Here is a 25,253-nt window from a genome sequence, read left to right as displayed (position 1 = left end):
GCATCTTGTATAGTTTTTCTGTGCACAGAATGAAAAAGTCTCTGATGCTCGTGTAGACTCTGTTGTGTGTCTATACCGGGCAGAGAGAGAAAAGGCATTATTTCCTCCTTGTCTACCGTATACGCGGTTCTCCCAGCCGCATCCTGGGCGGAACAGGAGCGCCCTCACAGCTCCCTCTCTCGTCCCGCTGCTGGTGGCATTTTGATATTGAACGCAGTGAGTCCCAGTCGGGCCGCCCAGTTTGCTTTCACCCGCGACGCAGTGAGGATATACACGCTGGCCAGTCTATAACAATACCGTTTTCCCTCGTCCTTTCGTGACTTGTCTCTAGATCGACACTGTTAGACTCGCTGTCCATCAGCCCAGATCTTTTTCCGAGATCTATTTCTTCTCTTTTGACGACGATATAGTCCAGCGTGCATCAAAAAGAAGAAAAGAAAAAAGTTATTGGACGTTTTTTATTTTGATGTGTGTGTGTGACTTTCCAAGTTGTGACAGTAGTCAAATTGCGGTGCAAGACTTATATTTTGGCTCGTGAACTCGACGCGTGTTATTATTCTACGACCACTTTGAGATTATTCTTTCCTCAATAACACGTGTGTCCGCTTGAATGGCTCGTCGGGTCGGGACTGGTCGTCCAACTTCGGCCGTTCGACGTCATCTCGATCGCAGCGGGAGCAACGTCGTCGCTCCTCGCCCTGCTGCTGTCTGACGGGCAGGAAAATCGTGTCGCCCCTTATTGTGTTTGTTGTGCGGAAAACTCGAAACTCTTTTTAGATTTTGGTTTTGATTTTTCAATTGCACTCGTTGCCATCAGTTGCCGATTGCCATCGCGTAGTCAAGACGGGAAAGAAACTTGAATTTTCCTCCTCTCCCTTTGACTGGGGGAAATCCATTCATCTTTTGGCAAATCAAAAAATTATAGAAAATTTGAAATAAAATGTCGGGATTCAAGTATTTGGAGATGGTCGGAATAGTGATCGTTTCCAGCTGGATTTTGGGCGCTCCATCAGTCGGTAAGTCGCCCGTATTGCTTTATATTCCCTCTCAGACTCGTGCTGCTGTGCCGGTTATATAGGCTTATATAGGGCTCCGCATTTGTACTCAAAGTGTAGCAAGCCACAATCGTCTTTTTTCTTTTCTCTTTCCTTATAGAATATTCCACATTTTCAATCCTCTTCTTCTTCTTCTTTTTTGGTGGGGGTAAAAAATTTCCACTTTTTCAAATCGAATGATTATCGCTCGAGCGAAGATCAATGCCGAGATCAATGGATCATTCCCATCTCTCTCCAGCCAGCCAGCCAGCCAGCCAGCCTTCCACGAAACTTGATCTTCTTCTTCTTCTTCTTCTTCTGCTCGCGAAAATGCAATAAGAAAAAGGCGCATTACTCTGCTGATGATGTTGATGAAATAAGAATATGCTGCGCACCTTATAAGACTTTTTTTTCCCTTATGCGAATCATATACACACATCAGACTTGATATGGCTCGATTCAGTTTTGTGCGCTCGAGTCGTCCAACTTTATTTCCTTTTCTTTTTCTGTGTTGCGCGGCACAGTGCACACACACAACTCTTTTTCAGACGAATTTCTTTTTTTATTTCCCTTTTACCCTGCTGCCCTTCCCTTTTTGCCATCTCCGTTTTTTGACAGTGCTACTGAATATTGACATTGTAATTGAAAGTGCCAGGCGGCCTGAGTCTCGTTGTTGTTGTTGCCCGGGAGATTTTATACGCCCGCCTTTCCCCGGAGGTGGGCGCTCGTTGCTGTTGCCGTGTTGCCCTTTTTACCATTTTAATGAAAGACACATCCAGCGTGTCTGATTCGATGTTGTCAACATAATAAATAAAAGATTTCAAAAGATTAAAAGAAGAAAACGTATATATTTCGCTGATGGTCAATACGGCGAAAAGGTGAGGCTGTACACGACAACGGACCAACGAGAGAGAGAGATTTGGTGTCGTGATGCGCACCAGATGACAATGATAAAGGATAAGGCATCAGCAGCAAACAGGGCGAAGCCAGCAGGCGGATACACATATACGAAGGATATAGGAGCAGCGGAGATGTGATGGCGAAAACAAGACGATTATATATGACGGGCTAACGTCGTTATATATACAGATATGGCCCAAGACTTTTATAATCATCATCGTCATCAGAGAGAAACTTCCGTCTCGACTGTTAAGCAAATGCAGTCCGGTTTTTTATTGGCTCCGGCCAGGATCGTAGGGCGTGTATATAGAGGGTATAATATATATACGCCGGTATTATGTAGTTAGACATAGTGTGTCTCTACTGCAGCGGACTATACGTACACCGGGCATCTTGTAGATAACAGAGAAGTATATAACAATAGATTTCCCATTCTTATTCACCAGCCGAGGCAGACACAGGAAGAATACTATGATGGGGCTCATTTTTCTTGTCCCAAGTCTATCCCCTTTTGCGTCACTGGAAAAGGAACATCAAAGGCTCTGTTTTGGAGAGACGAAATCGAAAAGAAAAAATTGGGACAAGATGGAAAAAACATGTTATGCCGGCATATTTGTATATATATCATCCTTTTTTATTTTTATTTCTTTTTTAAGGCCGAATTTGAAGCACTTAAATACTTTGTCCTTTTGACTGCCCTGTCAGACTTATAGGGAAGCTAGGAGGAGCCAGTTATTTATTTTGTAAATGATGAAGGTATACTATATATTAATACGGGCTAAATAAGTTATTAGTTTGCCCGAGCTTGATTATATATATCTTGCGCCGTGGAGAAAAAGTCAACTTTTCGTTTTAAATAAAAGGAAAAAGTGCAGCAACAAGGAATAGATTTGTTATGTTTGAAAGAAAAAAAAATAAAAAGAAAAGACTTAAGTGCAATCGGATGACGTCAAGCCCTTGAATCTTATGATCCGCTTCGTGCGAAATAGTCCCGGCCGTCCCGATGCTGTCTATATAGGAAAATAAAAAAAAGAAGAAGCAAACAGTTTTTGGTTCGTCGCTGTGCTGCAGCACACATAACAACAGCACAGCACAATTCGATCCGCCATCAGGATCTGCCAGAAAAGGACCAAGTGAAAACAAAAAATGAGAGTCGAACCAGATAAGAGAAGAAGACCTGTCCGTGCTGCTGTCATCGTTGGTTTTCTTTCGGGGAAGAAATAGAAAAAAAAGGGAGAAATAAAGAAGAAAGGAAAGAGCTGAGGTAGAGATGGCAACATCAGTAATACCATGTGTGTGCAGAAAAATAGACAGCTGCTTATTAATTGACGGACGTCCTACTGCTCTACCAAGACTCCTCCTCCGCGTCGTATAGCTCGAAAAAAGCTCGTTGTGTTCACATCATCGAGGGGAAAAAACTGCTGTCATATATATATATAAAGACGACGCCCCCCTCCCTCAATCGATACATACATCATGTCAGATCAGACCGGCAGCACTGTCTCTCTCCGATCTCCTAGAGAAGCGAACGGGGAAATGTTTCTAGCAATGGGAACCAGAGTTTCATCACCGCGAAGGACACTGTTGTTTGTCTAGTAGATTGACTATAATTTTGTTTTAGACTATATCCAACAAGAGCGATCGAGACTGATGATGTCTACGCCATTTTTCACAGTTTTAACGGAGAGCTAGCTGTTTTGGCTGACCTCTGCCACACCGCAATAAGTCTTTACGCAATACAACACTGTTACGTTAATATAAATATGTACGTTTATATGTATGTGTGTTTGTGAGGAGAGCGACATTCATGCCGCATTACTTGAACGCTCACCACCGGTGAGCTTTGCCAATGTTATCCCGGCTAATTCCTAATGCTTATATATATTCGAGATGGATGTCTATGTGTATGTGTGTAATAACCGGTTTCGCCGCTGCTAAATAGACGTGGGAGGGAAGTAGTCTAGATATATTGAGAGGTTGAAATCCCGCTCAGCGCGGCTGCGAGGATATGATGCAAGATAGGAACGCCCCCCTTTTTTTCACTTTTCTTGTCAAAGAGCGGCGTTAAACATAAATTTTACAAACGGGCAAAAAAACGAAAGTAACGAAATCTTTATTTTTAAAAAAATACATGCTCTTGGGCAATATATACCGCGGATAACATGGAAAAGGTTCGGCAGAGCGCGGCCTTTATTCATTTTTCCCTCCTGGCTAATACTCGATGTCTATATATTTATATATATAAGGTGCTACTCCGTGTACGTCAGCTGCCGCGTTCAGGAATTTCCCAATCCTCCGACCTCCCCTTTGCAGAAAATGGGAAAGAAAAGAGGATCAATAGATAATTAGTCCATCCGAAAGTGGAATAAAGTCCCCGCTACCCTCCACCACCGCTGCTTTGCTCTTCGTAGTTCAGGGGGTGATGCCATCAGCGCTGTCTGCGCTGTGTGTATTATTACTCAACATATATTGGAGCTGCTGCTGCTGCTGTCTCTTATCTATTGCTCAGTCACGAAAGGAAGCTTATTTGATGCTAAATGCTAACTGTGTTAGATCTTTTTAAAAAGCAACTGAATTGTGTTAGAGTCGACAGAGAAATCACTTTTCGACTTCTCCCTACCTCTCTCTGGCTGCAGGCTATGCAGCTTTCACGTTGAGGGACTGCTGTCGTGTTGGAGTAAATAGTGTCTATAGTATTTAGAATTATGCAACACCTTTGAGGCTTTGAATTTACAAGAACCCCAAAAAATAAAAGCAGCTGACGAGAGTTTCGGTTGGACTCTCCAAAATCTAACTGCATCAAAGACATGTGATTAGTCTATAAGCTTGCACATCTACTAGGTATGTATATAAATGCAGGTTTTTTGTTTAAGTGTTCATGCACAGTGCACTAAGTACGAGTGCACTGGATCGGAGTAAATTAGCGCCGACCAGCGATGATGGAAACTCGGGGTCCCGCCGTTCCGTTTATATTAGACATGGGGTCACGCACTTCATCAGTGGCGAAAATAAGAAAATCAAATTTCAAATGTCGGGAGCGAGGGGAAAGAAAAGGGCAAAGTTCCTTTTTCTTTTCTCCATTTCCTTCTTGTTTCCTCATCGTCATTTGGGTTTTTGTTTTGTTTTAAAAATAAAAGAGAAAACAAAAAGGGAAATGGATTCCCTGGCGGAACCCCTCGGCAGCCCAGCCAACTCCCGTCCTTCCCCCCCTCTCTCTCTCCCGCCCGCAGTCGTGCGCTAAATAATTAGCTAATTCAATCACGGGGAGAGAATAGCGCAGCGGAGAAGAAGAATGGCTTAGAATTGAGCTAGTGTAAATAGCTACAGCCGAGTGTTACACACATATACAGCTATATAGGCGAGCTCGCGCTCTCTCCTCTCCTTATATAGACGAGTCTCGCGAGTTATTTCTCGTCTAAAAGTCGAGCGGAGCGATCGATTATTAGCCTCTCTCTCTCTCTCTCCTTATATAACCACAAATCGTACAAATAACTGGGCGAGTGGTCGCGCGCCGCGATCGGAAACGCACAGCCACTTGAAAAATGCCATATATCTTGCGCCGGAGTATTTCAAGCAAAAAAAAGACGGATCGGAAATGGGATTTCTCTTATTTTTTTTAGATACGTTGGCTCTTTTCTTTTCCTACCCTCGCTTGATTTGCATACACGGCGAAAGGTCTCTCTCTATAACTATTTCTCTCTCTCTCTCTTTGTGCCGCCGAAAGAGGAGGAGGCTGACGGCCCCCTGACAACATTGATATTCTCCTTAGTCTCTCTTTTCTCTGCTGCAGCGGCGGCGGCAAGCGGCAACGCATCAGCAGTTCGAGGAAGTGAAACCTTGACGGAGCTGAAGAACGGGAGATAGACCCAAGACAAAACAAAACCTGCATCACGTAATACGCGCTCGTATATTGGGCGTGATGGGTAGACCCAAGGGTGCTAGCTAGCCTAGCTCCTGCTGGGCTCCCAACTCACTCGCGAAAGGCCAGCAGCAGGAGCCTGATGATGAGGGGAAAAAAAGCAGAAAATAAAAGCGGCTTTCGACCTTATATAGACGAATTGATATTAGATGAGAATAAGTCCTTGCGCCCTTTTATTGGTTTTATTTATTTCGTCTGCCAAGTCGAGATATAGAATGAAAATCCGGTTGTGTTGTCTCTATCCTCCATCTAAAATTGATACCGTTGAAATGACGGTATATGTGAGCTGGACGTCATAATAGGTGATCCGGCACAACAGCAGTTGTGAGCCTTTCCTTCTTTTGAGATATAGGAGGAGGACTTTGGGGATTCGATTGGAAACCAAAAGTCAAACTTGCGGAGATCCAGATCTCTGCAGCAGCAGCAACAACAACTTTGAATTTCCCGTTTTCTCTGTTATAGTAGCTTATTTGACTGTGTGTAGATTTTCTATATGTATAATGCCCAACTGCGATACTGAGAACTGTCTGCCGATGTCATGGCGGATAGAAACGAATGGGATTCACTGGACAGGGCCAAAGGGGAGACAGCCGGATGGAGAGAGAGGGGGGGGGGGTAGTAAAATCGACGACTTCAAAGTCTGAAAATGGAGCTAATTCAATTTAGTCGTTGAAGGCTAGGATATATACGTAGAAACTACACACTGACATCGCATCTCCAACATGAAATCCCCGCAAGTCGCCCCCAAAACTCTTTACACATGCAGCGGTTCACGATTATTTGATGATGCAGCCGCGTGAGAGTTGTGTGAGACTCGGCCTTGTTGGTTTTGTTGGTTTTTCCGTGGAAAAAATAAAAAATGTTCATTAGAAAAACAAGAAATAGCCAACGGAATATCTAAATGAAACGCAAAGAAGATGAAAAAAAAGATACTTGATAGACCACAGCGGATGGGAGAATAAACAGGAAGAGAAGAGAAGAAGAAGAAAAAAAACACAGACTTAAATAAATTTAAGATAATATTATACCTTCTTCTTTGAGCCAACTTTGATGTCGGGAGAGAAGAGCAGAGCCCAAAAAGTTTGAAGCTAGAAAATTGGGAAGGATCACTTGATGATGTGTTTCTTTTTTAATATTATTTTGACTGCGGTCTTTTCCTTTCCACTTTTTTTTCTCTCCTGCCGGACTCGCTTTCTTTGTCCAGCTGCTGCCCCATATACGATGCTTCCATGGGAGAGCAGCAGACGGAATCCAATTTCCAATCAAGCCTCTCATTGAGTGTGCAACGAGAAGAAGAGAATAAGGGAAAAAGTCCATAAGACTTTGGAAACATCTCTCAACTTGGAGTACGTGAGCCGCCGCTAGATAGATAGTATATATAGTCAGACATTTCCATCCGGAATTCAATTGCAGCACAGCAGCAGAGAAGAAGAAGAAGAAGAAGAAGAAGAAAAAAGAGCCCAGCGACGACGGCCGACTTGATGGCGGTGTCAGGTGACTTAGGCATGCGCACCGCCGGAACAGTTGCAACTGCTTGGCAACTGCTGTACAACCCATCGCATCAAGGGTGTCTGTAATGAAGCAAAGCGGCCACAGGATCTCATTTCCTAGGAGCGTTGTCGCTATACACCTTCATCCCCGCCGTGTCTGTTGTCACCGCAACACACACATACACAGAAACTGTAGCAGACTTAACACTAGACGGTGGTGTTTGCACAGTGCATACCTTTGAGGGTCTTTCGGTACGGAGTCTTGTGGTAGATGCGTAGACAGGATATATAAGGCGGATGTAGAGAGGTCATGTTGTTGGGCGCCGATCTGGTCCCTTATTGATTAACTTGGCCACATAACCAAAGGGAGAAAACGACGTTAACGCGATATATATAAATAAATACATAGGCGAGATGATTCTTAGCTTTATTGCTAACTGGCCCAAGAAAATGATGATTAACCATCTCTAAACACAGCTTCTGGCGCAATCCGGGACTCTCCCACCCACTTGTATAATCATTTCAGCCCCCCTCCCATCCGGTCTTTTGACTTCCCTTGTGGTGGTTCGCAGAAAGCTATAGGACAAGGACAAGCTGGTTTTCCAACTAATTGATAATGATGAAAGAGCGTAGGCGAAAAGCTGCTGGCAGAGGCCAGGACTATACTATACTGGCTGCTGTTCCACATGGCGAGCTGAGAACAGAGGCTTTAACTTACGTGGACCCATGAGAGAAAGTCTGTAGGTACGCAATCAGACCGACATTCATACCACACAGCGCTGCAGACTTTGGCGCTCTTATAAATAATAACGCTCGAGACAAACATTCTCTTTGTATATTTTTTTCGTCAACTTCTGTTTGTTTTTTTATTTTTCCCCCGTTAAATGAATTAGGGAAAATTTCGGACTATAGTTTGCTTTGATTTTTCCCGGATCGCTTTGCTTGCTTGCTGCCCAGACAACAAAACGTATAGACACACACAAAAGAGAGCTCGAATGAGCGTGGGAAGATCTCAGAATTGTTTAGGGCCTTTTGGGTGAACTTTCCACCTGAATTCCGGAATCAAAGGAGAGACGAGTGATGCTGCGCCGGGGTTTCTTCTCATCTTCTCTTTGTCATCCACGGCAGGGCGCGCGGACAAGGTTCGTTCAAATATGCAAAACACGAGCGGCATCCAGACGGAAAGAGATCCGGACCGAAAGAAATCAAAGAAAAAAAAAGGAAAAAAGAACAGAGAATAGAGGCAAACAACACAGCAGCAGAGCTGGATCACAAGCACAGCACAGCTGCTAGGAAGCGGGAATCAAACAATTCAAACCCGGTCAGAAACGAAGCCCCGGCGGGCGCCGAGGAACGAATAAGAAAAGGATATATAGAACTTTCTTTTCCTAAGTGGATCAAACGGACTCTTAAGAGGTCGGGCAGCTAGTAGGCCAGCAACCCCGCGCCATTATATACCCCAGTATATATGTAGGCCTACACATGTATATACTGTATAGTATCTGATATGTACTACGAACTCACAGAGTTTCCATATTTGCCGTGCGTGTTGTAACAGAGAGAGAGAGAATAGACGCAATCCGGCATGAAAAATAAAGAAATCCTTGCGGCCAATGCGCAGTCCCTTTACACAAAAAAGGAGATTGTGATGACTGAACAAAGACTGTACGGTAGTCCTGCATATTCACAAGAACATCTATAGGCCACTGACTAGCCTTTTATTTTGATTATTGCGTAGACAGGCATTATCTTGCTACGATTTTCCAGTTGATGCTGCTGTACATATGCACTGGCGGGGGCGAAAGCAGAGAAGTCCATTACCATTACTTGTCAAAGAGATGTTGAACGTGACGGAACTATGGGCCTGCTGGCCCATTGTCTAACAATAGTTGCCGCATCAGCGGCGGCAGTCGCCGTGTAGACTATCGGGCGGACGGACGAGAGCCCAGTGTACTATAGACTACTGTCTCACTGCAGACGCCATATGGCCCAAGCAGTCTATATAGTCCTACTGGGAGCCTCAGAGAGACACTATACAAAAACAGCGACTGGCTGGGATCAAATAGAAAAGAAATGAGAGGGAAACTCGAACTAGACGCGCCCATCTAGTGGCACACGAGAACCTGAAGGTCCCTGACCGCCAGGACCATGTCGACTGTGACGCCCCGAATAAGTCAGAGACGCTCAAAAAGAATAAGAAAAGAAGAAAGAGAGAAGGAAAAAAAAGAAGGAAATCCACGCCGCACACGCGGTCAACTTGAACGCAAAGAGGAGATAGATGAGAGAGAGAGAAGGAGGATTTTTCGTCAAATGGAAGAGAAGGATGGAGCCGTGGGATCGTGACATGCTCGAGAGATATCTAAAAGGAGAAAGGAAATATATCTAAGGCGGATGATGCTCCATCTCTTCCAGCAGCAGCCGCTCCCGCCCTCTTTCCCTCCTCCCGTTTGCCTACAATTGCCGACACAAGAGACTACGCCCACCGTCACCCAAAGGAAAAAAAAGGCAAGAGCCAACAGCAGCAGCAGCGGCGGCAGCAGAGAGAATAATCTCCCAGTCCCGTCGAGACTCGAGAGATCTAAAGTGAATCGGTTGGCCGTGGAATCCTGATGGATTGTGTCCGAGAGAGCTCGGCACACGATTTTCAACCGGCCAGCTCACCAAGCTCTTTTTTATTTTATCACTTTATTTTATTTTTTTTTATTATTTATTTATTTATTTATTTTTATTTTTTTACTTGGTGGACGTCATCACGTTCATCGGGGCGCCCGCTAGGTGATATAGTGTGTCCTAGCTATTTGCTGGGGAGGGCTGGTGTGGATTTGCCCAGCCCAAAGTCACGAAAATCCACACGAGCGAATATATAGACGAAGGGGAGGTATAGGATGTTGCATTATCGTCGACACGCGCACCCGGCTCCCACACACACGATCTATTCGCCCTGCTGATCCTGCAGCAACACATAGAAACGAGCGAAGGGAATAGTCAAAGGATCAATCACGTGTTTCAATATTGGGAGCACGGCAGCAACAAAACAATTTCCAGCTTTGATATTGTTCCACCGCGTTGGAGAGCGTCGATCCGCCGCCGCCGCTGCTATACATCCCAGTTCAGCAATCGAGCTGTAGAGAATGAATCTGTAGAGAGAGATAGCTTATACCTATATATATATACAAGGCCTGCTTTAGATCGCGTATCAATATAAAGTTTCAATGGGAAAAATCCTTTCCGGCTATATTCAACCGAGAGAGTTTGAACCTTTATTTTGCTTTATTTTTGACACGCTTGGTTTTTATACACATTCGTCTATTTACATTCAATCACATTCCAATGAAAACACTGCGCCGACAGTATTGTGCCAGTACAGCGCACACACACAATCACGCGCACAGAACTCATTCTGGCGAAAGGTTATTAGTTTTCCTGGAAAACTGGCGTTTATATATGTTATTTTAAGATTGAAGTCAATCCTATTCCTATCAAAAATATTACGATCTCCAGTGCGCAGGATGTGTGATGAAAAGCTATAAAAACCAGCATTTATATTACACCTGCTGGGAAGATATAGAGAATATAAGAAAGGTGCTGACAGGACAAGGTGATGTCTTATATAGCAGCTGAAAGATTCGATCTGGCAAAACACAACAACAACAACAACTTTCGGGGGGAGTTTTACGGCATAAATGTTCCGAATGGAGATGATGTGCTATTCTTATAACCACGCCGCTATCTGTCAGCATCACACTCTGCCGCACAGCACCGTGGGCGGAGAGGCCCAGCAGCACCTTTTGAAACATTATTTTCTTGGTCCTATAAAAGATGATTGTCACCGCGTAAGCGTGCGGCTTACGCTAGATACACACATGACGTAGAGTTGTGTGTGCGTCGACATTGCATGTCTCAATTTGTTGCCAGCGCGCCCGCCGTTATTATTACGTATTCCAGCAATAAGTTCGCCCCCGACCCTCTGCCTACACATTGCAGTTGCCATTGGTGGCAGGAGGCCACACTATATAGAGGAATGAGCGGGAATGAGGTCATGTGCTGTCCTTTTTGTTTTTGTGGCCAGCGCCGAACCAAATGGGACGGCAAGGCAAAAAAGTCTTTGACCATCATCTTTTAGTCTGCTGGGGGCCAAACGTGTCGTCACTCTGCGTAATGTACCGCAAGAGTCCATCTAGGATACAGGACGTGTTTTGGCCGACATCAAAGACTCGTTTCTTGTCATGTGAGTCGTAAATGACCGCAGCTGGGTGCGGATATGTCGCCCCGCGCGCTTATATATACATACATACATATATATACAGTGCCGAGAGAGAGAGAGGAGAGAGCTTGAAAATGTCGACTTCATTTTTCTTGGTAATGGTGGACCGGAGACAGCGGCGAAGCGCATTGTGTCAACATTATAATTTACACACTCAATCACGTCGAAAGGTTTTTTATTTGACTCACTTCCCCATGGCTCCTGATGAATATAAGAAATTGCTGTTGACTTTTTGACTTGTTTTCATTATTCAAAATGTTTCATGTTTTTTTTTTTTCTGTTTGTTTGGCTGTATATGGAAAAATATAAAACACAGGATCGATATCGGCCAAGAGCGAGGCGCAGTCGGTCGTGGCGGATGTACCGTGGGACGGGGCTTTGGTTGGACCTTCCTTCGACACGGGACCGGAATCAGTCGTCGTCTCCGTTGGATCCACAGCCTATTTGGCTTGCCGCGTTCGTCAGCTCGGGGATCGCAAGGTTAGTGATGTCATCAATGCAAAAAATGCAAATAATCCCACCACTCGCGGGCTTCCCATACATATACTACACCCCGGCATTCACTTTAGCCGGTTTCCTCTCCCCTCCAGCACAGCACCATATATATTCTCCCAGCAACTCCCACATTATTGCAACGTAGTTACATAATATCTGCAACTCGAATGTCTCTAAACATGCAGCACAGCACACACACACACTATTCCGTTTGAAATCTGTCCTCTAGTCTCGCTGTAATAGAGATTTATTGACCCAAGTACATAAAAGGCCAACCTTCGTCATAGACTTCCCTACAAAGTTACATAGACTATATATATATATATATACGTGCACATGCACGACGATATTCAAGGAAATCGGGACCCCGGACACACTGATTCAATAAAGTCAAACTTTTTTTTTTCTTTTCTCTTTCTCTCTCTTTCTGGTTGAAAATCGAAAGAGATCTGTCAAATGTCACTTTTGTCTGGTAGGTATACATATAGCGTACACTGTACTACGTGCCCATATTCCGTACGGATGTGGGCGTGTATCTAAACGGATGGAATACATATTTCTTTGGTTCCTTTCCTGGTAATCTATTAGATGGGCGACGTCGGAAAGTGTCCTAGTAGTATATAGTAGTAGGCGAATAGCCACGAATAGCTCCGATATGCGGCACTCGTTTTCCTACATGTACTATTTTCCGGGCGGACGATTTTGCGGTATGGTTATATACGTATACAATATGTCAAAATCCTTGCTGCGCTGTGCGCGTGTTATTTCATTTGGTATTACAAAGTCGTTTTTGGCATTGTCCTCGCGGGAGAGTGCTGCTACTGCTGCGGCTGCTGCTACTGCTGATGTCATCTTCTTTGTCATTCTCAAGACGGATCACTCTCCCTCTGATTTGCAACCATTTCCAAACGACTCGACGTCAAGTGACTAGATATCTCCAGGGCGCAAAAGAAGGAACGAACGCGGCGGACTATATAATCTTTAGATCGCACCGGGAAAGAATAAAGGAGCTATATACTGGAGACGAAGAGAAAGAAAAATGACAAAAGTTGGAAATTGAGGAGTTAAGTTGAAGTCGTTTGATAGTCGAAGGAGAGGACAATAAGTACAGGGTTATAGTGGCTTATTATATAAGGACAAGTGAAACTCGTCATCGTGAAACTAATTGTCCGCCACATCACACAGGCACGCACAGCAGCAGCAGCAGCACAAGGTATATAGATATTTAGTACAGCGGGTGAAGATAGCCAGAATAAGCTTCTTTTCTTATATTTCTCCCGTTTTGATTTGGGCGTGGAGATCCGGCCAGCTGAAGATCTCCAGAGATATATATGCCAGGCACTTTTTCTCTTGTACGTACCGAGAGAGAGAGAGGAGAGAGAGCCAGCTAGTCAAACAATCAAAAAGCTCTACGTATAGTATTGATTGATGAGTGAGCAGCAGCAGCCAATAAGTATATATACGCCGCGTTAAGAAGAAGACGACGGAACACAAAACAAAACAAGAAGAAGAAAAAAGAAAATTGGGCGACAAAGAATGGGATGATGTGCCGCAAAGCAGGCCACAGATAAGCCGCCGATCGACCGAGTGGCTTTTCTCACACACTATAGACATCACACTTTAGTCTGCTGTATATATGTGCTCTCTCGTCTTTTCCTCACACTTGGCGAGTGCAAAAAGAGTACTCCGGGGAAGAAAAAAAAAAAGACCAGAAAAGAAAGTTGAAGTTGGTGAGAGAGAGAGAGCGGCTAACGGGGGAAAAAAGTGGACGATATTGGGTGACGATTCCAGCTAAAGCTTAGACTACTCTCTATACTCCCCCTCGATTTTTTTCTATCACGTCTTATACAGAACGGACATCAATCGTGAGCCTCCAATCGATTTCCGCTCCAACCTCAAAATAGCCCTTTTTCTATTTACTATACTTAAAAAAAATACATTCAAATTGCAGTTTCAGTGGGATATAGACTGTCCTCTGGGAAATGGAAAATGTCAAGGAATATAAGTGAACTCTCAGATGTCAAAGAGAATAACTTACTGGCCGGTGTATATTTGGAACATATGTCAGTTTCATCTAGCAACTGCTGATGAATGATTAAATCGGATTAAATTCAAAAATTGGAAATGAATGCCAAAACAGTATTAATCGTAGGCCCGTCAGATATACATATAAGATGGCAAAGGAAAACCAATCGAATAAGGCGACTTATAGTATAAGGGAATAAGCGCAATATAATTATATATACTGTGCTGTAACAAAATAGAAAATTACGTATCCGTGTCCTCTAAACCTTTTTTTGCAGGAAGCTTTGCAATTGAAAGTGAAAACCGTGTGAACCCCGTGATCCTTATACAAGAAAGTTTCATAGAATTAGCGAAATGATTAGCCTTATTCCAATTCCACACATTCTAGGCCGATTAATCTTTTATAGGTTTCTTGTATAGCCCTCGTAGCGTCATTTTTAATCTCATTTTATATTCAAGAAACGGAATAGGGGGGAATAGAGAATATATGTACTATGCTAACCCATTGACCCCTCAGTCTATTCCTTTTGGGTGGACTCCGTACCCCTTGGTATAAATGGAAAACGAAGTCGGTCGCCTATTTTGTGATTCGTTTCTTCTAATCTCTGTGTCTCTGTCCATCAAGCATTGAAAATACCTTAGAAAATTTATATACCTACAGCCATCAGCATTGGGGAAACTATGAGCATAAAAAATAACCTCACTAAACTCTAACTTTTTTTCACCGCTTTTTATGGAAAGAACACACATGCATGCATAGTAAGCCCATACGTAATATAGATGCAATTGAAGCGTAATAAATTATAGTTACCAAAGGGACTTCCGGGGACTTCGGTCTTGCGTATAGAGTTTCTTATTGAACATGTAATCTTGTTTGCTTTTTCTATTTCTTAATTTATTTTCCCATCAACCTTTGCCTGGATATATTTACTAGTATACATATTAGTACATTTATAAGTTGATGTCAAAGAAACAAGTTGTTTGGTGACTTCAATTACGTTTGCCGGATAGATATGTGACCCGACGCGAAGGATCCGTCTAAAACTTTCTCGGATCGTCGAGTAATCAGTGGTTACGTGTGCATTTATGTCATATATAATAGCTCAACTTGAACATTGATGTATATACCTACTTTGTGAATTGCAATCACATCTTATCAGTCGTGTTGAACAAAATATTCATTTATCACAGCGACGACGAGTGTCGAGGAATGGAATCAAAAGTTTGGCTGAATCCTCCGCTGTTCAAAGCCTTTGACCCAATGAACTGGTGAACACCACCAAAACCAAATCGTTATTACGCCATAACAGAGCGCTTTTGTTCACGGGCTCTATTGATATAATAACAAGAAAAAAAAAAATGGAGGGGGATTCCAAGAAAACGTCATCCGAACTTTTCTCTAGACTACCATTATATTCCGCTAATGGGATGGATTACTCAACGATCAAATTGATCCGCTTCGTTGTTGTTACAAGGCGAAATCGGACGAAGAAAAGTCACTCTCATTCTGCTCCAGAAAAAAAGTTCTTTTCAATCATTTTTTCTCTTTTCTTTTTCTTCTTTTGACTGCATAGGCAAACAAAGTCACGGCCATATACGCCGCGGCGGAGATGGCAGGGGGGTATAACAGAGACACATATCATGTCTGCGCGTTTCCATAGAAAAAGAATATGTCTAAAAGTTTCATTCCTTTATGGCACGGATCGAAAGGCAGCATTGGCTGGCTGCAAGCGCGGAGAAAGCCGCAACAGCATATTTACACAAAGAAGTGTAAAACAATGTTAAAGTCAAAAAAAGGAATAGGAGAGGAAATCATAATACACATGTATAATAAGTACATGGGGGAAGAAAACAAATGAGTTATACAAGAAAGGGAACCGTCATCGCCGGAATGATATCACGTCAACGACTGAAAAGGGAGAAATTGATCACAATAATGTAACAACATCCCGAAAAAGCCCCAAATAACACAAAAAAGACCGTATAACGGTACTTGCTGGGTGGTATAATTTATGTAAGAGGGGGGTGGCGGGGGAAATGATGAGAAAGAGGATCCACTTACGGAGAAAAATGTTCCGTGTACTGAAGAAAGAGGGAGTCAGTGCTGTGATATTTTATATCTAGGAGGTCGAATGTTTTTTTATTCCCCCCTCCTGAAGCAAAAGAAAAGACGCCGGTGAAGAAGAGGCCAGCGCAAGGGTCACGTTGCCTATTTGCGGTTGACAGAGAACGAAGAGAGGAAAAAATAGGTTCAGGAGAGCGGAAATTCCGTGCGGTACGAATCACGCGACGGGGTTGCGATGATGGAAATCCTAGAACTATTATTGACGACCACCCAGGCGGACATATATCGCTGTCCAACCAGCGATATACTACACACAGCACCCAAGAGTTGATGAAAATTTAAACCGCTGGACCAAGGCGACCAATGTATTATGTATAGGAAAGAAAAAGATTTACCCAGCAGAGTCTCTTTTCCAGGGCGGGGCAACAAGTGCAATCAGTTTTTTTTCCCGACTTTTGTAGAGTCGTGTCACGAAAGCCCCACAGTTTTATACGCGCGGGCTATATAGGAGAAAGCAATTCAATCTTTTTTTTTTTATTATTCGCAAATGTTTTCCTTAGTTCTTCCTGCTTCCCTATAGCTCGCGTGCATATAATTCGGCGGAGGGGTTGGAGATAGCCTCGAGTATAGACTCTCTCTATCTATGATAATCATTCGATAATATTGGCCGCAGGATTGCCATCATGTTCTTCTCTCTCTCTCCATCACTCATTCACTCTCTCTCTATCTCTCTGCTCTCTTTTTCTTTTCTGGATGTTATGTATTCCATTTCATCCATCACGACGTTCTCCGTCGATCGATAATCTCTTTTCTACACAGGCGACCGTTGCACGACTGAGAGAATATCAAAGATGTAGTACGACGGAGGCTGAAAAGGAAAGAGAGAGAAAAGTATAGAAAGGGGGAAAAAATGGGGAAATAAACTACGTACTACATATTCTATAGGAGAAGATAACAATAAAAAAAAGAGGGATATAGAGAGAGAGAGAGTCCCTTCTACTACCGCCAAAACCAACCAAAAGTGAATAAAATAGCCGGAGCTCATCACGGCGACACTTTAACGAGAGGATCTGGAAGCAAATAGGCGCAGCAGGACGCGAGAGAGCGCGGAGAGCCGGCAAATTTTTTACAGTGCGATTGGTTTGATCTATAATTCATTGCCCGGGCGAGGCTATACTGCAGACGGGTGCCAGCGAGCGCGTCAGGCCGCCGCTCTCTCGTCCCGATGAGCTGATGCTGTCATCCCATTCTCTCTTGGCGTGACTCGTGACTTCACAAATCCACAACCGCAATCAGTCGGCGACTGCGACGGCCATTTCGAAAAGAAAAGATGACGTGAATATTGGAAAGGGCCAAAAGGGTCCCCCAAAGTGGCTGCTGTGCGTACGTACTTCATCGGGAGGGGGAGGGCACTATATAAAGCGAATTAAATCGAATAATCTTCAATAATAAAATAATCATAAAAAACGACGTCTGCAGCTACCGTTTTCCCTTTGAAAAAACAAGAGGGGCACCATAGTAAAAAAGAAAATCAAAATGGAGCAGCCAAATAAGGCAGTCGGTGGAAATTCTATAAGAGTGTGTATTTGCATAACTCATTTCACGCTCCAACCCGGCTATTTGCATAGTAAGCATCTCTGGCCAAATGTCGAACGACGACGTCTAAACAAAAAAAAAATGCTGAGTGTGAGGAGTGTATATAAAAGAAGAAGGAACTGATGGACTTGTGTATATATACATATAAGGGAAACGTCTGCTGCTTGATTCCCGAACTTGTTGACTCGTCGGAAAACTCTCCGCCGTGATGGCACATCACATCTATTTCGTATACGCTGCAGAGTTTCAAATTGAGAAATGCATAGATGATGATGATGACGTGAGCCCTGAGCATTATTTCCAGTTCAGGCAGTTGACGGGATTGGTTTTAATTGTGTTCATGCGCCAAACTATGTTTCCAGCTTGACGTAAACTATACATCAGCCTACTATAAGATAGGCACCTAAATAATAAATGAGATCCTTAATCAGTTGATCGTCATCAGCCCAGCTCGCTTGGCAACCAGAAGAAACATATGGCCAGACACAAATCCGCCGGATCTATCTATATGACTACCGTATAGCTTTTGTGTAGCTATGCTATTATACCGTCTATATACTTTTGTCTCTCTGCCACCGAGATCATATCGAATGCATGATGCGCATTGCTGTGCACAGACAAAATATAGTTAGCGGAAAAAAGTTGGACGACGCTTTTTTTCCCTCCCTCTCTTCTTTTTATATATTCTGATGTTGGGTAACTCTCACAAAAGGTAAATCATCAAATATACAGTATTATACATATACAATCAGTATAACATTTCAGCTTTATAAAAATATTATGTATATACGGTGGATGTGTGTGTGTGTTTTATTAGGTACGCGTATGTTGACTGCTGTGCACAGCTATATATTTATATATATATTGCGTCTTTTGTATATATTCCATCAGGTTTCTTGGATACGGAAAAGAGATTTACACATTCTGACTTTCGGTCAAGTCACCTACACGAACGACGCCCGTTTCTCTGTCATCAAATCAGCCACGGGAGACTTGTGGACGTTGCGGATCCGTTCGGTTCAGCTGCGCGACGCTGGACTCTATGAATGCCAAGTTAGCTCCGAACCCAAAATCAGCAAAGCCGTTCGCTTAAAAGTTGTCGGTGAGTACACCCCCTTGGCTGTCTGTTGTCCGTCCACGTTTTTAAAAGATGCCTGTCGACTGTTAGATACTTTCTTCCTCAAATAGAATCGAACGATTTTGACTAGATTCATTCGGCAGCCGGCCGCCCCCTCGTATCTACTATAAATTATCGGTCGCCCAGCGTTGCAAATCTAGTTTTGCCAATATCTATTTTTATTTAGTTTTTACTCAGTTATTTTTATTGATTATTTTCTTTTTTAAGATAAATTCAATAAAAAAAAAACTCGATAATAATTTAAAAAAAATTTAGTCGATTTCCGACTCATTTTCGCAATCTGGCAAATGGCCAAATGCAAAACCATCCGAGCAGACGACAATTAAACAAACAATACATTTTATTTATTTTTTATTTTGAGAGCGTAATAAAATACTAGAAATCAAAGATAAAGCATAGAAGGAAATAGTTTGTGCACTACACAATGGACGTCCTACTATTTTGTCAGGTATGTTTGTCTTAATTTTGTAAACCCGAGTGCAAATTATTTTGTAGTATATAAAGCTAGCAGAGGCAGACACAGCCACACAGGCAGCTTTTTTTCTTGTCAGGGGCCAGGTTGAGGTCATCATGGTCGAATTAGAAGAAAACTTAGAATAGAATTGATGATGGCATCATTTCAGGCATCAGAGTTTTCTTGTCTTACAACATCATCCATTGAACAAGTCACTTGGTGGTTTTCGTTGATGAAGTAACTTAAACACTCTGAAGTCTGAACAATGTAAAGGTTTTTTAAAAAGATTGAGGACTAGAAATTAATTTTTGGATTTTTTTTTTGAAAAACCAAATTATTGAATTTTGTTTTATTGAGTTTTTCTGGAACTAAATTTGCAACGCCACTGTTGCGTCCGTTTCGGCATAGACAATCGGCCTTGTTGTCCATCATTGGACTCCCCTGTTTACTATTATTAGTTGGCGTACAACGGATACCCGCCAGAATATTAAACATTATAGTTTGATGGAAAAACGAGAGTTTGGGAATGCACAGGGCATATCTCGTCTAGTAGTTAGACTCATCGTGTGCTGTGTATAGTTTGGGCGGCTGCTGGGCCCCTGACAGCATCGCCGCCGGCTCACATGCGTATTCCACAGCAACTTTGAACTATGACGTGCATTATGAACACGGAGACGAGAGTCCTATATCCGTGTATGTATACTGTACAGTAGTATCCTTTTACTCCATCTCTCTCTCTCTTTCTCGCTCTGGAGGGTATCGTTTTAATTGGATCGCAGAGCTCACAGTGCTATGTTAGACTCAAAACTTGGATGAATAACAACAGTTGCATTGAGGGTTTCCTCTTCCTCGTTATTTTATTCAGCCTATATATACAAAAACGTAGAGGGAGAAAAATAAATATTTCCACAGACAGACATTTGTCCGGTAGAGTTTTTGTTTTCGCTTCTGCGTCATTCAGAATTGTTGTATCTCAAGTAATGCAGGCAGCAGGCTCAATGGTATAAATAAACGTCGCTTTTCTCCGCTAATGAGGGCTCTAACGGTTTTCTGTATTATCGATCGGCCGTTGAAGACAAATGTCAGTCTTCCTCTTTGAATGCTCCGACCGCAACATCGCCGAATAAATAAGAGACAATGACATGCAGCAGCAATCGACTATAGCCGGCAATCCAATTCGATAGGTGACAGATTTACATCATTAATGGGACGCTTCCAAAAGTCCTCCACCGACGTGATGCACGCCTACGAGCCAAACTAAACGGACGCCAATAACTACGGCGCTTGTGCGAGTCCATCGTCAACTTATTTGGTTATCAGAGTTACAGTAAGAATAACAAATAAAGGGGAGGGGGGAATAAATGTCCGTCATGCACGTTACAAGAATTGCCTCGTTAGAATTTATTTATTTATGATTAGAATTAGATGGCGCTTCTCTTTCTAGATCTATCGCCTCATCTCAAATCGATATTATCCCGCAGAGAATTGACGTACACACGCTAAGGGGAAGCTTTTTCTTTTCCCTGGCGTGAGCTGCGGCCCTGTCCCGCGATAGTTAAAGTTAAATAATGTAAATGAAGAAAAATGGGCGCATGTGTGTGTGACAACATACTTTTAGCGATGCATCGGTTCGGGTACTGTGTTGTGTGTCTATCGTATCCATTAGTTGTGAAGCAAATCGTAATGACATAATACAAGCAATGGTGGTGGGTAGTGCAGAGTACAACAAGGAACGGGGCATTTGCCGGTGGGACGTGCGGGGACCAACTGGGAAATGATGAACTTATGTATCGTCGCCCATCGACCGCCCGTACATAGCAGCATAGAACTATACGTGGGATACACTCGGGCAAGGTTTGGGTTGTCTCTATTAGGGACCACCGTGAGCAGCGTACTTATATGTGTAGACCGGCGCTCGTATAGAGTAGCTCTCTCTCTCTATCGCTCGTATTTTTTCAAGCTCGCGAGTAATTGAGGCAATACAAGAAGAAAGAAGCAGCAGCAGCAGCAATAATACAACAGAGCTGCTGCAACTCTACTCGAATTATGCAAAGAATGTAACTGAATTTCGGGAGCTTACGCGCGCGGATTCAACGGAATTCTCGGTCGAATCCAGGGGCGGCGGCCCTATATATATATTAGCCGGTCATTTGATCAACCCAATCTCGTCCACTCGTCAACCAACGTGTCCTCATCATTCGATTAGCATCAAAATGTTATTGCAATCCCCGTTCACTTGATGGATAAATCAATACCGTTGTGTCATATTCCAGTTTCACAAGCCTACATCCACGGCAGTCCGGAGATGTACATCCGGAGCGGGAGCGACATCAGCTTGTCTTGCGTCGCCAAGGACATGCCCGAGCCGCCGACACATTTCACCTGGTACAAGGGGCTACAGATCTTCAGCACCGGCGGCAACGATGGCCATCAGCTGTTCCAGGGACATGGCCAGCAGCAGCAGCAGCAACAGCAACAACACCAGAACAACAACAAGCAGCAGACGAGTTTCTTTGGTAAATCTTCCATCATGACGTCGCTGTCGGGAAGGAAAGTCACGATTGAAACGAGTCAACAAGGGCTGGAGAATCTGCTCCTCATACGCAATGCCGTTGCCGGAGATTCCGGCAACTACACCTGCATTCCAGCCGGCGCCGAGCCAGCCAGCATCGTCGTCCATGTTCTGAACGGTATGTCAACAATTTCATTTATCCATTCATTATGAGAAATATATGACGAAGTACAGAGTAGAGTGGGGCGCTTGCCTTGTTGTGTCCTCTTGCTTTTCGTCACGCAACTTGACAATTCGTTGGCCAAAAATTTCTTCCCAGAAGAGAAACAGTTGATCGACTTATTGTACACAAATAGAACTTATTTTAAGCTATATGTCTGTACGAAGGGGGGTCCGTTTAAGGTGGGTATAGTCCATATACCGTCCCACGGTGCTTAGTTGAAACCTGCTGGTGTGTTCTGATACTATAGTTCCGACACACCCACTCATCCAATCCAGCGAGCCCACCCACCTTCCTCAAAGTCGAGCTACTTCTGGTCGTGATTCACGATCGAATGCATTGCTGACGCTGTTTATATATATATACGATGACTCGTACAAGTCAGTTCGGGCTTTCTCTCTGTCTAGCTTCTTTTGTAAAGTTTAGATTGAACGCGAGGCCGTGCTCTCCGGTTAGAACATATGGCTGGAAAGACCGGGTGGGAAGGGCGTGAGTTGATGGAACGTGAGAGCTTGCATATATATAAGGCTGCCACAATAACGTGCAAAGAAACAGAAGTAGAGCTGTAGCGAACGTCGGGAAATAAGCTAAACAAAACTGGGAATCTAAGAAAATCGTGACAGTTTTCGTAGTAGAGCGGGAGAAACGCATATACAGGATATATATCCCCCTCCTTTAGCCGGGCTGGGGGATTACAGATGGGAAGTTATTGATTCTCCTCTATAGGGTTTAAGGACAGGCAGCACAATATACACACACACACACACGATATCGTGCTATTGTCGCGCGGGCGCTATATTTTGATTGAATCCCAACGTGTCGGTCTTACTTTTCAATTGACTTTTTCATATTTTTTTTTCTTTCTTGAGCTTGTTGTTTTTTACCATTTTCTTTTCTTTCTATTTTTATTTGTATTCTCTTTTTGTTCTAGGTGAACATCCGGCTGCAATGCAACATGGTCATGGAGGCATATCACGCACGCAACCAGGCGCCCGATTTCAACACTACGTGCTACTTGCAACCCTATTGCTTTTGTTGCATCGATACCTGTCGTGGAATCGACAATTGCGGTAGTTTCGCCGTGGGATTTCGTTTATTTTTAAATTTTTCTCATTTTTTTTTTTCGGGAAATGTATCTGATAATTTGTAACTTCTGGTTTCGGACCTCTTTCATCATCGCTGACTGGGAGAGTTTTGTTTCTCTCTCTCCCATCTCTATTGTACAAATTATATTCTCTCTGCCCCCCCAAACGTGCCCTAGTACACACACTTTCCCAGCTATATACTCTCATCTCCTATATACATATACATAATCTCCCACTTTTCTTTTTCTTCTCCAGTAAAGGTATACTATAGGAAAGAAGGAGGAAAGGTGAAATTTGTAATCAAAGTTTTTTGCAAGAAACTAATGCGTAATGGCGAACTAAAGACTAAAAATAGACATAAGAAGTAGGATATGAAGCTAAACCAAATCACCTTGATTTTACCCTCCTCACTTATATTTTATTAGAGTCCTCGAAGGACGCTGATCTCTTTCTTTTGTATACCAAATTACAACAATCAAGATTATTATCATGTAACACAGCTTTTCCTTCCTTGACTCTCTCTTCTATATATATTTCTAAATAAAAAAAAAATTTCTACTGGAACACACACATAAAAATATATACACACTGACGCTAGACACAATGATGATCCCCTTATACAATGTTGTACAGTTGCATGTTGTGGATGTATGTGTGGGTGGGTGTGTGTGTGTGTTTACACAGCAGTTACATTCCTTACAGTATATTATCGAATAATCCAACTTATTCCCCCCCCCCCTATCCCTCCTGTTGTCCCTCCTCTTCATTCGCTCGCCCCATCATAACACAATCAAATATGTCGAAAATTGAAATTTAAGAATGGATCAAAATTTGTATGCTATACCCTCTGCTGGTTCTCCCCATCGAGTATGCATGTGCGTCCAAACGGCTAGAATTAAAATTGATGAAGGTCGTATTTATACATTCTAGAGTGAGATGGCGGATTCGACATGAGAACAAGAACAACACCAACAAAAAAAAGGACTGATGATGATAATATTATATATATATACGTTAATTTGAACGATGATATCATGTTTCCTGATGTAGACGCTTAGATGCCACATTGGTGAGACCCACATTTGTAACGGTTGTTCTTCTCCGTCTTGATTGTGGTGGACGGAGTGGAAGAACCAGTGGAAGAAAAAAAAAATAACAAAAAAGACACATTGGTGTGTTTCGGCACTTGGATTTTTTCTTTTGTTAATTTTTTATTTTGAAAATACATATGTCTGATATCGTCTCGAATCCTTAATGGGTTTTAACGGTCACATAACCTTTCAAGAGTATAATTACAACGTTGGAGCAAAACAAGTTTTATATTAGAATCAGCAAGAGCCTTTTGAACCAGACAATTAATATATTGCGTGATGATTCTAGCAAATGTATACGATAAGCTATTTCATTTTCATATTAAAGGCTATGGGAACGTCAACTTTCCACTCCGTGTGTCTGGTATATGTCTACATCGGTCGATGGAAACGAGCTAGACGATCCGAAAATAATATTACATGTCGGCGTCAAGCACGCTAATGATCGTCTTCTTGCTGGGGATAATCCGAATCTGTCGTCTTTTGCCCTTTTGGAGAGAATCCCGAATGTGTTCATATTATGTATATGAAAAGAGGATTTGCGTCTATGCAAAGAGATCCATAGGCGGAATGATGTTTCTTAGCACATGGGTGTTTTGAATGACGTTACGCAAGTGGATCGCCAAAATCCGCTGATGGAAATAGCCAAGGAAATAGCCTACTAGTTTCCTGTCAGACTATTGTAAGTATTTTTTTTTTTAATGTTGGTGACATGGCGACTGCTAGTGTCGATCAATTCATCATGCAACAACAACTTTGCTTATTTCAAACTCTTTCATTCTTATGAATGACAATGTTTCTAAAGATTGCTTACCGAAAGGAAAGTTGCTAAAGAGAAATCAAAATGAAAAGGTTTTTGTATTTCGCGCGCGTTAGCAAAAGTTGGAAGAACTTTGTAAAACTAATGGATCGTCTTCATAATGAACAATCCAAAGATGCAACTTTATTGGAATCGCCGATATTAT

The 25,253-nt window shown here is 42.8% G+C and overlaps 1 protein-coding gene and 1 long non-coding RNA gene across 2 annotated transcripts; both read left to right on the top strand.

The window, feature by feature from the left end:
- The first annotated feature begins 209 nt into the window (after nt 1-209).
- Nucleotides 210-24,445, top strand: LOC124327217. The gene is made up of 5 exons (XM_046786183.1): nt 210-1,016; nt 11,924-12,087; nt 18,680-18,890; nt 21,654-22,070; nt 23,044-24,445. The coding sequence occupies exons 1-5, from the start codon at nt 941-943 to the stop codon at nt 23,184-23,186; spliced, it is 1,011 nt and encodes a 336-aa protein (XP_046642139.1). The 5' UTR covers nt 210-940; the 3' UTR covers nt 23,187-24,445.
- Nucleotides 19,236-19,683, top strand: LOC124327439. Its single transcript, XR_006916151.1, has 2 exons — nt 19,236-19,374; nt 19,478-19,683. It is a non-coding gene; the product is annotated as an uncharacterized LOC124327439 (long non-coding RNA).
- Nucleotides 24,446-25,253: the final 808 nt, after the last annotated feature.

Source organism: Daphnia pulicaria, chromosome 2 (genome assembly GCF_021234035.1).
Source record: "Daphnia pulicaria isolate SC F1-1A chromosome 2, SC_F0-13Bv2, whole genome shotgun sequence".
Classification (NCBI taxonomy): Eukaryota; Metazoa; Arthropoda; class Branchiopoda; order Diplostraca; family Daphniidae; genus Daphnia; species Daphnia pulicaria.
Note: the sequence above shows the minus strand (reverse complement) of the source record. Positions and strands in the feature narration are given on the sequence as shown.